The 12,723-nt window shown below is 36.2% G+C and overlaps 2 protein-coding genes across 10 annotated transcripts in view; one reads left to right on the top strand and one right to left on the bottom strand.

Annotated features, from left to right (window-relative positions):
* The window catches only part of PPHLN1 (periphilin 1), a 103,424-nt gene extending 101,860 nt beyond the window's left edge, over nucleotides 1–1,564 (bottom strand). For 3 of the 8 annotated variants that reach the window (XM_036019166.1, XM_036019165.1, XM_036019164.1), the window contains exons 1-2: nucleotides 1,442–1,505; nucleotides 576–850 (exon numbers count right to left, since the gene is read on the bottom strand). In XM_036019166.1, the coding sequence (XP_035875059.1) occupies nucleotides 576–615 (40 nt within the window). In that variant the 5' untranslated portion in view covers nucleotides 616–850; nucleotides 1,442–1,505. Of the gene's footprint in view, nucleotides 1–575; nucleotides 851–1,441 lie in introns of all 8 variants that reach the window. The other 5 variants (XM_028531837.2, XM_028531839.2, XM_028531838.2 and 2 more) reach the window with 3 other exon arrangements.
* Nucleotides 1,565–1,575: 11 nt separating this feature from the next.
* ZCRB1 (zinc finger CCHC-type and RNA binding motif containing 1) lies at nucleotides 1,576–12,455 on the top strand. 2 transcript variants are annotated; one of them, XM_028533075.2, is made up of 8 exons: nucleotides 1,576–1,752; nucleotides 2,816–2,901; nucleotides 4,923–4,951; nucleotides 7,883–7,994; nucleotides 8,344–8,451; nucleotides 10,742–10,854; nucleotides 10,946–11,021; nucleotides 12,052–12,455. In XM_028533075.2, exons 2-8 carry the CDS (start codon nucleotides 2,818–2,820, stop codon nucleotides 12,181–12,183), a joined length of 654 nt encoding a protein of 217 aa, XP_028388876.1. In that variant the 5' UTR covers nucleotides 1,576–1,752; nucleotides 2,816–2,817; the 3' UTR covers nucleotides 12,184–12,455. The 2 variants fall into 2 exon arrangements, with proteins under 2 accessions (XP_028388876.1, XP_035875060.1); XM_036019167.1 differs by lacking the exon at nucleotides 2,816–2,901 and having other exon boundaries at nucleotides 1,681–1,752.
* Nucleotides 12,456–12,723: the final 268 nt, after the last annotated feature.

Here is a 12,723-nt window from a genome sequence, read left to right on the forward strand (position 1 = left end):
CAAAAATATAGTCCCCCTGCCCCCACAGCCTACCTTAGTCAGAAAAGCAGAGACACATGCAATTAGGATACATGAGATAAGCGTTGTGATGGCTAGGGTATCTAACTCTACCTACAGGAAGTCAAGGAACACCCCTCAAAGAGACACCTAAACTGATCTTTAGAAGGCACAGAAATTATCAAGAAAGTGGTCAGGAAAAACAAACGCCAGAGAGAAAAGAACCTTTGCAAAAACCCCAAGGGAAGGCAAAGTATTTGGGGAATCGAAATCAGTTCAATATGCCAAAGCCTTTGCCCCACCTTACAGCAGGTGTCACAGAAAGGCTCAATTGAAAAGGCTGGAGAGAAAAGCCCAGTGTTAAGGTCAGGAGATGAAAGAGAATGTCCATAAAGTGACTGATTATGTAAAAAAGTTCATTAAGGAAGGAATAGAGGTCTCAGAGAGCACAGCTGTGTTGAAGGGTGAAATGCAGAAAAAAAAAGGAGAGAAGCAGTGATAGACTGAATCAAGGGCAAGAAAGCACAAAGCAGCATGGGTATGAGGGTGTAGTAGCATAGAAGACCAAAGGGGCTTACATCTTGGGCGGTAACCAAGGATAACGGGGATGTGAAGCATGGTAGTTTTGGCTGGCCACAAGTTTGCCAGGAGAATTAGTCCCAGAGGTCCCCTGGTAGACGCAGAGGCATTCAGGCCTCTCAAAATTCAGCTGTGTCCTGGATGGATTGCACTTCGGTCTCTGTGTAACACATCGGCTTCAGTCTGGATTGTGCAGGCTCCAGAAACGGCTCTGGGTTCCAGGCTGCTGGCACGCAGGCTCCCATGGAGTGGCTAGAGGCCTGGTCTGTGTGTGCTGGTGGGTAGAAGTTAAGTATAAACTACCTTACATTATTTTCTGATTTTTTTTGTAGGAATGATGGGTCTGCATACAGCCTCTTCGAAAAAAAGCAATGTGTGCCCATTATAGACTTACAGGAAGAAAAAAGACACCAAGAAGTTCAACATTTGTCCATGCCAACACTCGAGATAAGTCATTCCTGAATCCAAGTCTCCCCTACTAAATTAAGATATCCGCCAGAAAAATGCCTGTTTTACACTTTTTTATAGTTCTCAAAGTGCCTAATACCAACCTGAGTACGTCGAACACATTCAGTATATTTACCGACTTCCTAACTGATCTGGGGGCATTTAAGTTACCTAATTCCGTCCCCTTTTTGCACACTAAGGCGCTAAAGAGAGGCGAACTACATCTCAGAGTTAACACTTGCCCATATTCCAACTCCACTGCGTCTGTCCACCCTCAACCGCAGAGGCATAACTGTTGCACAATTCAAATGCAGCGGAAGACTCCAAGTCCCGCCACGGAAAACGCCTGCCCGCCAACCGCCACCACGCTAGTCTCCCGTGTCCCGGTCCACCTCTCACAAAGGTAAAACACGCTCACCAATTATGGGCCACCGGGAGTCACCGTAAATGTGGTAGCCTGCTCGTCGCCGTTTTCCAGGCGGGCACTTCCGGCGCGCGGAAGACGTCAGCAAAAGCGCCCGCCTCTGGGCCCGCCCCCGGCGCCTCCGTCTGTCGAGAGACGGGAAGCGGCATTGCCTGCTGCAACTACCTTGTTGTCTCCGTTGCCTGACCCTTCCCAGTACCCGTGATGCCAAGGCCACTGCGTGGGGCGAGGAATAGTCGGGGTTGAGCCCCAGCTGAGCCCGGGGCTCACGCTCTTCCGATCTCCCCGGCCCGCCCCACCTGAAGGTAAACGCCTGCCCAGCTGCGGCCTTTCCTCCTGCGGGCCCCTCCCCAGACCCGCAGGCGAAACTACAAGCTCTTTCTCCGGCCACCCGTTTTATTCCAGGGCCTTTACCGTTGGCTGACTTCACGTCCTGAAAAAAACGGCTAACGTGTAGAGTTTCAAGTGGGAAACTCTTCAAAAGAGACCTATCGCTCTTGAGTTTCCGAAGTTGTCCAATAAACTCCCCCAAAGCATCCCAGCTATCAAGCAGTTTTCCTATTATTTCGCGAATTGACACGCCTTCTAATCAATATTTTGCTATTTGTGATAGTCTGTATTCACTTCTTAAATACATACCACACACATTTTTTAAATTGAAAAATTTGAACTTGGTTTAGCCAGTTACAATTTTCAAATAATTTGCGGACTTGTAAAGCACGATGTGAAAATTACAGATTATGTTTGTAAACTTAAAAATACATATAAGGAAGGCATTGAAACGTGTTCGTATAATGTGTCATTTCATAGTTTAGCACTAGTCTGCAAAATTAGAAATTTGAAAGAGCTTTATGCGCATCAAAATGTGGAGCTAAAATTTCCTCTTAACACCACTCCAGAAAAAAAAATACTAAGACAACCAAAAAGGTATCCAACCATAGTATTAGTGGAAAATCAATAGCGTAGGGTCATTCTGAGATACCAGGCTCTTTCTGCAGTGTGTATGCAACATATTATGCATGTTTGAAAGTACTTTTGCTCTTAGCCTTAGGGAAGGTTAAGAGTAACTTCAGAGCTTTCCCTTCATCTCTTTCAAACTCACCTCTCCATTCACACCATAGACCATGAAAGAGTTAGCGTGAAGAATCTATTTGCAATAGGACCAAAAATCTGTTTTAAGTGGTGTCTGGAGAAAAGGAATTCCTTAATTCGCCCACCTGGAGTCATTGTTCTTAACTATTACTACAAAGTAAGGAAGGTGTATGAACCTGGCATAATTAAATTAATGGTTGCCTGTATTGGTTTTACTTGGAATGAAGAATACAGTGGCTTAGATTCCTTTTGGGTCTATTTGTTTTCCTTTTTTAGAAATGAGTGGTGGATTGGCCCCAAGTAAAAGCACAGTGTATGTATCCAACTTGCCCTTCTCCCTAACCAACAATGACTTATATCGGGTAAGTAAGTTTTAGTATTAGTACTGTTATCTTCTGAATTCTCTATTTGAGAAACAGTTGTAGCTCAAGCGAACAGTCCTCCTTGGCAAAAATGCTCAATAAGTACATTGCAGTGCACTTAAACCATTAATACCAAAGCTCTCTATTGCAAACATGAGTAAATGAAAATAAATTAGACACTCATAATTTCCAAAGAGAATTTACAGTGCCTTATTAGAGGATAACAAGTTCTTTATGAACACAGAAGTCATAACTAGCATAATGAAGTAGGAACAACTTGCGATAGGCTGACTTTTCCTGCTTGTTTGCTTACTGTGCTTTTGAAACTGGTAGTGGGGTGGAAGTTTTGGATGCAAGGACTGATGGAAGCAAACATCTCCTAACCCTCAAAATGAAAGTGTATCTTAATTTACATATGTGGCAGAGACTTAACAGTTTAATAAATTTTGTTTTCAATTTAGGGTAGAAGTGATTGAGGGGGAAAAAGTCCCTTCTGACATCTTTCACCTGTTTACCTTACATGGAACATAGTTCCTGCAGAGCCTGTCCTGCAGATGGGTAGCTGAGAAAAACGGGAAGAAATGACATGAATTTTTTCTTCCAAATGTGCCCTCTTCTCTCTGCTACTTTAGGTAGATATGTGGGTAGAGAGATGCTGTATAGATGACACACATAGTACTTAACTAATTACTTAAGGTAGTTTGAGTCCCAAAGAACAGAGGAGGAAATGAACTGTAGCTTCATTCCTTGTTACCAAATAGAGACATTTCTGTATTTGTTGAACACTTAACAGTATGCTGAGTGCTCTCAGAGATACTGGGAACACATCAGCAAACATATGAAAATCCCTCTTGGCATCCACAAAATAAATACAGATGAACAATATGAAATATTTAAAAATTAAATGATTTTATTTGTTAGATACAAAGTTAATGTTAAGATGTTAGGTAGTAGGGAGAAAAAATAGAGCCGGAAAGGAGAGTTACTAAATGTTAGGTTGGGAATGGAGGTGAAATTTTACATGAGTGGTCTGAAGCCTTATTGAAAAGATGCCTTTTCATTAAAGACCTGACAGAAGTAAGGCAGTTGTGCATATATCTAGGGGATAAGCCTTTCAGGCACAGAGTAAATCAAGTAGAGAGAAGAGGAGGAGCAGCCAGAGGTAAGCCCATGCAGGGGTGCCTTTTAGGGCCTATGTAGTTAATGGTAAGGAACTCTGAGTGAAATGAAAAGCCTTTTGAAAGTGTTATATGGAAAGTTGTCTGTATTGGTCTTCAGAATTCAGTGTGGCTAACACTACGATCCAATTATATCACATTCCAGCATTATACAAGTTAATCGTACAACTCTAAATTTATTATTATTGATTGCATATATTAATCTATTCTAAAAAGCTTTTCTAAAAAGTATTATATAATAGGAACTATTAGTATATACTGGTAGGTAGTGGCTGAAATGAAGGAATAGGTGAGATTGCTTAGGGTGAAGAGGAAAAAGAGAAGAAAAGGCCAAAGTTCCACCAGCGAGGGTGGGCAGAAAGAGACTGATGGGAATGGATTTTTCATTATAGAAGCTTTTGTTTTATGCAACAGTGACTGCTTAATTGGCTGGGGGCATGCTATGAATAGTGATATTGCACAACATTGTTATTTCAAGTACAAGGTTTCTCTGGACCTATAGTGGGTTTGATAGTTGCCATGGATATACCACAGGAAACAACAGCAGCTGTGCATGTGTGTGTCTTCAATCTATCACACGTGAGGAGTGTTTTTTTTCCTCTCTATGTACTCATTTGTCAGAAATTTAGGAACTGAGACAGATACCTATTGTGACTCCAATAACAACAATTAAGAATACTAGTCACTAAAATATATGTATATATCTTCTAGAGCCTGCTTTATAGACTAAAGTATAAAATTTTCATAAACTCTAACAAAAAATGTCAGTGTATGCAACCTGTAAATTTAATGTTTTGTGTGATTTTAAATTGAATTGAAAATTACTGTGTTATTTTGTTTCAGATATTTTCTAAGTATGGCAAAGTTGTAAAGTAAGTATTCACATCAAATTTTGAAACTTCATTTAAAAGTTTATCTGGCCCTGGCTGCGAGGCTCAGTTGACTGGAGTGTCATCTTATACACCAAGGGGTTGCAGGGTCAATTCCCGGTCAGAGCAGGCACCTACATTGTGGGTTCAATCTCTGGTTAGGGTGCATATGAGAAGTAACCAATTGATGTTTCTCTCTCACATTGATGTAACTCTCTTCCTTCCTCTCTAAAAAGCAATGGAAACATCTCTTCGGGTGAGAATTTAAAAAAAAATGTTTATCTGAATATATAACTTCTTGGCCTTTCAGCTAAGATCAAATATAAAAATTTATCTGAATTTACTTCTTCATTTATTTATAATGGAAGTAAATTAACTTTTTTACAAAACACTATTTGATATAACAAAGCAAATAAAAATACCACTGTTAACATTTTTATATATATTTAAGTTATTTTCCTATGTATATGAACATAAATAAACAGTTAAGAGATGCAATTCTATACATGCAATATTGTTGTCTTTTAACTTGACATTATATAATAAATATGTGATGTCCTTTAAAGATATATTCTCATACTTAATGATTTCATGGTATTAATTTATGTCATAATTTATTTAAACAATATAATTTCTTACTGAAAGTATACTATCAAGTATACTATAAGTGGATTATCATTTGTGAAACATGTAAATAATATTTAGAATATTACAATGCAGAATGAAAAAAATTGTAATGCTTATGCAAAGTGCTTATGAAAGTGATAAATAGAAAACATTCTCTGCCTTCATAGAAAGCTTAGATATCATTGGAAAGACTGAAAACATACAGAAATGGTAGGGATGATATTATCAGTTGGGACTGAGATAAAGAGAACTTGAGGTTCTCATACTTAATTCTCTATTTTAAATCACTTAACTATGTTACGAGGCAAAGAAGTAAAAGCAAGATACTGTCATTCTAACTATCTTATAACCAATGTATATTCTGGTATAAATTTTAAATCATTTAAAATCTTAAGAATTTAGAATCTGTTTATCTTGACTAAGTTTTCTCCTCACTTTTCGTAAATAGATGTTAAATAGTTGAAGTGCATTTACATCCTGAGGTTAACTTCTTTTAAAGTTACTTCTGTATTTAAAAATCATCAAAAAGGCTTCTAGGTAAATTTTTGGGTGTTCAGAATTTCAAACAGTCATTAACAATCAAAACACAAATAATGAAAAAATCTAATAATATATAACATTAAGCACATAAATATGCTAGTCATTGCTCTAATTTTTTTAATATCTCATTAAATTCTGACAACTACCTTTTAAAGTAAATACTATTATTATCCTGGTATTATAAATGACAAAACTGAAGCACACAGTAAACCTAAAATTATATTTTACATTATAAATGTAATAGTAATGTAAATTATATAGTTTACAGTGGAGACAAGATTTAAATCCAACAGTCTGTTTGATTCCAGAGTCTACTCCCTTAACCCTACCATTACCTTTTCTTATTTTGTCCCTCTCTGTCAGAAGTTCCAAATGAATGTTCATACAAACATATAATTATAAAGCATGAAAATGCTATGAAGTTAAAGACAGAGTTATAAGCACCTACAAACAGGGAAGACCTGATCTAGTCTAAATAGTCAGGGTAGATTTACTTAAGTCAGTATCCTTTGAGTTGAATTTTAAAGTCTAAGTAAGAGTTAAGTAGGCAGAAAGCATGAAAGAAACATTTTGGGTAGAGGAGATAGCTTGTGCAAAGGCCCTGTGGCAAGAGAAAATAAAGTAAGATCATGAAACAGAAAGAAGGCCAATATGACTTAGAAGTGAGTGAGCAAGAGGAAAAAATACCAAGGTGAGCCCAGAGATGGAAGCAGGTTTCTAATCTTGCTTCTTGGCCATGTTACAAGATATTTGGTTTTCATACTAAGAACACCAGGGATCCATTGCAGACTTTTAAATGAGGGAGTGACATTGTCTTACTCCCTTTATATTATCAGTATTTAATGCCTGGACTTGCGGCTAATTGAGTGACCAAATGACTACATGGGTAACAGATAGATGCACTCTTTTGAAAAACTACTTTCCCATTTGTATCTATTTTTTGGCTTTAACATATTGAACTAGGATTAACAGAGACAACATTAAAGGAGTTGTTATTAAAATACATGAGATGAGGCTTATTAAAATACATGAGATGAGGCATGGTTTTATATAGAGTTCAGTAGAGGCCAGCAGAAAGGAGGAGAAAGTATTTCTAATTAAAATAGTTCACCTCATACCTCCCTCTCCCAGCCTTGGAATCAGCCGTTTCTCCACACTGACCTGTCAAACACTGTTTTTACACTATATTTAATGACACATGACGACAAGGGTTAGAAGGACTAAGGACGTGTAGGGATCTGGAGAAAGAGCGGACTGTGCTCTTACCACCATCCCTATCACTTAGGTACTTCGGGTGGTATGGCTAAGAGCCACAGAGCTGGAGATTCTTAAAAAGAATTTTAAGAATATAGTTAGATTCTAAAACTCAGAAAAAATAAGTCATTGTACATTTTGTGTAGAAGAGAATACCTCAGTTTTGTTTGTTTTTTCTACTGAGTATTAATAGAGAAGAGGAATTAGGCTTATTCTTCAAGATACCGTTGTCTTTGTAATCTCTACTTCATCCTTAAGCCTTTGATTACAGTTTGATTTATCAGAGACTCCTAATCCTACCTGTGTTCACTAGTGTTAAATCAGTATCACACTTTCTCACTCGCATTCTTGATATTCCATGAGTTTGAAGAGAGAGCTAGTATTAAATGTATTTTCTTAATCTGTCAATGTTCTATTAATCCTTTTTGAACACTTGAGTTTTCCACGTTATTATTAATAGCTTTTTTTTTATTTATCACTGCCTCATTTTATACTCTCTGTTTATGCTTTAAGGGTTACTATAATGAAAGATAAAGACACCAGGAAAAGTAAAGGTGTTGCGTTTATTTTATTTTTGGACAAAGACTCTGCACAAAACTGTACCAGGGCAATAAACAACAAACAGGTAAGTCATTCATTCCCAACAAGGTTTTTAACCCAAAGCCTCTGTGCTCATCCAGGCCAAAAATGTGGGGATGTAGTAGGTGGTCAAGTCTGCTGGATATCAAGATATTCTGAGGGCAGTAACTGATGGAAAAGAAAAAAAGCCAAAATTGTACGGGGTTCCTAAAACATTGGTACACTCTAAGGAGTAAGAATCTATGGGATAGAATTTGTCACACCTAAGTAGGCAATTGCTAAAATAATGTAAAATATAAAGTGGAATTAAAGGGTTGAGGAAATGGGATCAAATGACTGTAGTATTAGGTTTTAGTGAATACATCCTTCTGCATTGACCTTTTTCCTTGGTTTAGTTATTTGGTAGAGTGATAAAAGCAAGCATTGCTATTGACAATGGAAGAGCAGCTGAGTTCATTAGAAGACGAAACTACTTTGATAAATCTAAGTGTTATGAATGTGGGGTGAGTATACCTATAACTTAATGTAATTTTCCATAGTTTACTTTTAGGTATTTTTCACATCATTGTTTTATTTGTGCTCTCCACAACTTCTGGATGGCTAAAACTGGTTATGAAAGTTGTTTTAATTTGGTACTCTAGACTTATGTGAGTAAATTCAATTGAAATGTAGTCAATAAATATAACCTGAGTTGAGTGATAGTGGTATATCCTCTAGTTTCTAAATCTTTGAAAATTATTAGGTTAAAAAATGTTGATTCATTATTTACCCGATTATCTTGAAAGATTTTAGTGACCAATAAATATTTGTGTTAATAGAATATTGCCTGTTTCTGTAGTATTCAGCCAACGTTTAAGCATCACAATTCAGTATAAACAATATCATATGACCTATCCTCTATGAAATACTGTGTTTTAAAAGTTCTTTTGTTTTTCTCCTGTTAGTTCTGCTAATGGTTTTTCCTATTAGTGCTACTAATGTTTTATAACTGAACTAGATAATTTTCTTATCTATTTCTCATCATCTATCATTAACCATTTAATCTTATAGTGATTAAGAGAGATACAGCCACAGAACAATTTTGCATAAGGCTATTAACGGTACCAAGAGAATTTCAGTCAGGGTCTCCAAAATGCCTATATAGAATACTTTATAAACAGGGTGTAGAGGTATTTATGGAAAGCTGGGGAGAGACGTTGTCCTGGCTACAAAATCATGTGGAAAATACAAGGAAATGAATTGGCATCCTTTCCCCTCTGCCACTCCCAAACTCTTCACCCCAAACTAAACAAACAGGTGGATGGCCAGGTGGGAAGGAAGAAGGAAGGAAAGAAGGAAAGAGAAAGGAAGCAAGGGCCATGAGGACATTCTGTCAACTCCTATGATTCTAATATCTCATAAGCTAGTGTTTCAGAAACTGTGTTCCAGAGTCCTGAGTTTTATTTAAAAAAAATAAATGGGGGAGGGAATAGCAGCTGTGGTCGCATAGAATAGTATGTATCCTCATATTCACAGTGAATATTAAATAATCTGAGATATCCTGGAATGAATCTGTTACTGTCTTTTTGGTTTGTGAATTCATATTTATTATACTTTGTACATTTTTATATTTTTTAAAAAGTTTCCCCCCAAAAAATGCCTTTTTATTTATTTAGCCTAGTTTGTCTCAAAATGATTTCACTATTAAATCCTTTTTTAAATATGGGACATGTTAGTATTTTTTGGTATATCCTTATTTCAAAAACAGTTTGGAAAATGCTTCTCTAAGTACGTTTTCTCAGCAGTTCATTAACAATAACACCTGTAGGTTCAGTCATGTTCTCGGGCATACAAAGTACACCATCTATTTCATGCTTTTGAAAAGCATGATTATTATTCTTTTCTATTGTTCTCATCCTGGCTCAGTCTCTCCCTCTTGGTTCAATTACACCTTACTCGCACATATTCTTAAACATATTTTAGTGAGCTAATGTGCAGATTACATAGTGCATTGTTTTATGTTCTACAGCTCAATGTTATGGCTCATTATAATTTTATGGCTAGTCCAGCACTGTCAAATATGTATATAATGCAAGTCACAAATGTAATTTTAAATTTTCTAGTAGCCACATTAAAAAAGAAACAAGTAAACTTTATATCTTTTACTTAACCCAGTATGTATTTAAAATATTATCATTTGAATGATTGCTAATTAACCATTTTAAAAATTAAGATATTTTACTCTTTTTCATATTGTCTTCAAAATCATATATGTATTTTGCCCTTATAGTGCATATCAACTCAGACAGGTTCTCACAAAAGAATTATGGCCAGTGGCTACCATAATTGAACAGCACAGGTATAATCTAAATGTGAAAGAAGCAAAATGAAATTAATAGGAAAAGTGAGGAAAACTTTAATTTTTCCGTTCTTAAAACAGAATGTTAAGCAACATGTTGGGAGTTAGGGATATTTTTGTCCCAATCTTATCAAACAATAACTTAAAATTTTTACATTTAAAGTCAATAGTCCATTTAAATTTTGAATTATTTTTCTGTCTTGAATCTTGATATTTCAAATGCTTGAAGGAAGAATACTTTTAGAAGACTTATAAAATAGTTATTGTTAAACTAGCTTATTAGGAGTTATTATCTCCTCATAAGTATTATGAGTTTTGTTAACTTCTTCATGTATGTTCCCAGTGTGACAATATTTTTTTAAGTTGTAAAACCTTTTAGTGTTAGAGTACTTGGCAACTTTCTGTTAATAATAACATACACTATTTTTCCTCTTCTTTTCAATGGGAAACAAAAGGAAAGTGGACACTTAAGTTACGCCTGTCCTAAAAATATGCTTGGAGAACGTGAACCTCCAAAGAAGAAAGAGAAAAAGAAGAAAAAGAAAATTCCTGAACCAGAAGAAGAAATGTATTTATATCCACTCTTACTAAATAAGTTATAGTGTTGCTTCTGTCATTTTACTATTGGTTAAGTGATTCTGATTTTTTTTTTAATTTAGTGACGAAGTAGAAGAAAGTGAAGATGAAGGGGAAGATCCTGCTCTTGACAGCCTCAGTCAGGCCATAGCTTTCCAGGTACTAAGTAGTTCTTTACTTTTTCAAAGATTTTATGTATTTAAGACAGAGCGAAAAGGAGGGAGAAAGGGAGGGAGAGAAGTATCAGTGTGTTCTCAAGCACCCCCTACTGGGGACCTGGCCCACAACCCAAGCACGTGCCCTGACTGGGAATCGAACCCATGACCCTTTGGTTCGCAGGCCAGCACTCAATCCACTGAGCCACACCAACCGGGGCCTAAGTAATTTTTTTAAAAGCACCATGCCATAGCTGCCTTGAGTTAACAGTTTTCTATTCCTTGCTTGCTCTATTTATCATCTCCATGTGGCAATCTGTCTTTCCCCTTCACCTCATAAACTTCAGGAGTCAGGCTGCTTCTATAAGCTCTTTAGAACACTGTGGTAGGAGAGTTTCCTCTTGGCTCTTTCTAGACTTTAAGGGCCCCACAGCACTTTCAATATCTTAATTTGTTTTCATTATAGAATTGAGCAGAACTATTTGATTAAAATGAGTTTAGCCCAACAGAACAGATTTTATTAAAGATATTGAAAAGATATTTTAAAAAATATATCTTTGAAAAGCCTCACCTCAAAACAAAACCAGAAACATATTTTTGACTATTAAAGGCCCTCATTCAAATATATGAAACATTTTTTAAAGAAGAGCACATAATCTCCTAATATTTATACAACGATATTTTGTTTTAATGTAATTGATACATGGTCAATGTATATGTCAATTCAGTTTTGCTTTTAGTTAACTAATGTATTTTATAGAATATGCCCACCTCTAGCAGAAATGGAAAGTAGGTGCCATTTCCTGTGCCTGATAATTAGTAGAAACAGACTAAAGTGATTTTAGTAACATAGTGAAACTGGGATATAACTCAGGAGTGAGGGAGGAGTATCCTGATGGAGTAGAATTGTTTGCATGAGTGGAGAGTGTTGGCACTTCTGGTGTGTTTTTGCATTGTTTTGAATTAATGTACCACAAGTAATAATAAACCAGTTCCTGGTTTTGTTTTGTCTTGTTTTCTGACTCACATTGCAGCAAGCCAAAATTGAAGAAGAACAAAAAAAATGGAAACCCAGTTCAGGGGGTCCGTCAACATCTGATGATTCAAGACGCCCAAGGATAAAGAAAAGCACATATTTCAGTGATGAGGAAGAACTTAGTGATTAAAATTATATTTATTATGTAAATATCATTAATTTTTTTTAATCTTGGAGTACCAAGTTTAGTTGGGACTAAAGATCACTTAACTTAGAATTTAAGCATAAGAATACTTAATACCAAATAATTTTTTACTTTAAAGTATTTCATAGGAAATTGTAAAGAAATTTCAAAGGATCATGTATCTATCTTGCCTTAGCAGAGTATTAAAAATAAAGATTTGCTAATAACCATTAACCTTGAAAACAGTTTATTTGAATAAAAAATAAAACTTAATACTATCATAGTAATGTTATTGTTATCCAAGAAATAAAGCATTACTAAAAAGATTTGTTTGAATTACCCTGCCAGCTAACTCAGTTGGTTAGAGCATGGACCTGATATGCCAAGGTTGAGGCTCCGTCTCTCGTCAGGGCAAATACAAGGAGCAACCAATGAATGTGTAAATGAGTGGAACAACAGATCACTCTCTCCCTATTCCTCTCTCCCCCTCTCCTCCTCTCCCCTTCTGTCTCTCTCCTTCTCCCTCTTTCTCTGTAAAATCAATTA

Source organism: Phyllostomus discolor, chromosome 2 (assembly GCF_004126475.2).
Source record: "Phyllostomus discolor isolate MPI-MPIP mPhyDis1 chromosome 2, mPhyDis1.pri.v3, whole genome shotgun sequence".
Classification (NCBI taxonomy): domain Eukaryota; kingdom Metazoa; phylum Chordata; class Mammalia; order Chiroptera; family Phyllostomidae; genus Phyllostomus; species Phyllostomus discolor.

Bases quoted from the DNA above. Each gene is read 5' to 3' on its own strand.
- ZCRB1 (XM_028533075.2), top strand. From the start codon at position 2,818: ATGAGTGGTGGATTGGCCCCAAGTAAAAGCACAGTGTATGTATCCAAC. The intron at 4,952-7,882 runs GTAAGTATTCAC...TTATGCTTTAAG, and splicing joins AAGTATGGCAAAGTTGTAAA to GGTTACTATAATGAAAGATA. The intron at 10,855-10,945 runs GTATTTATATCC...TTTTTAATTTAG, and splicing joins CCTGAACCAGAAGAAGAAAT to TGACGAAGTAGAAGAAAGTG.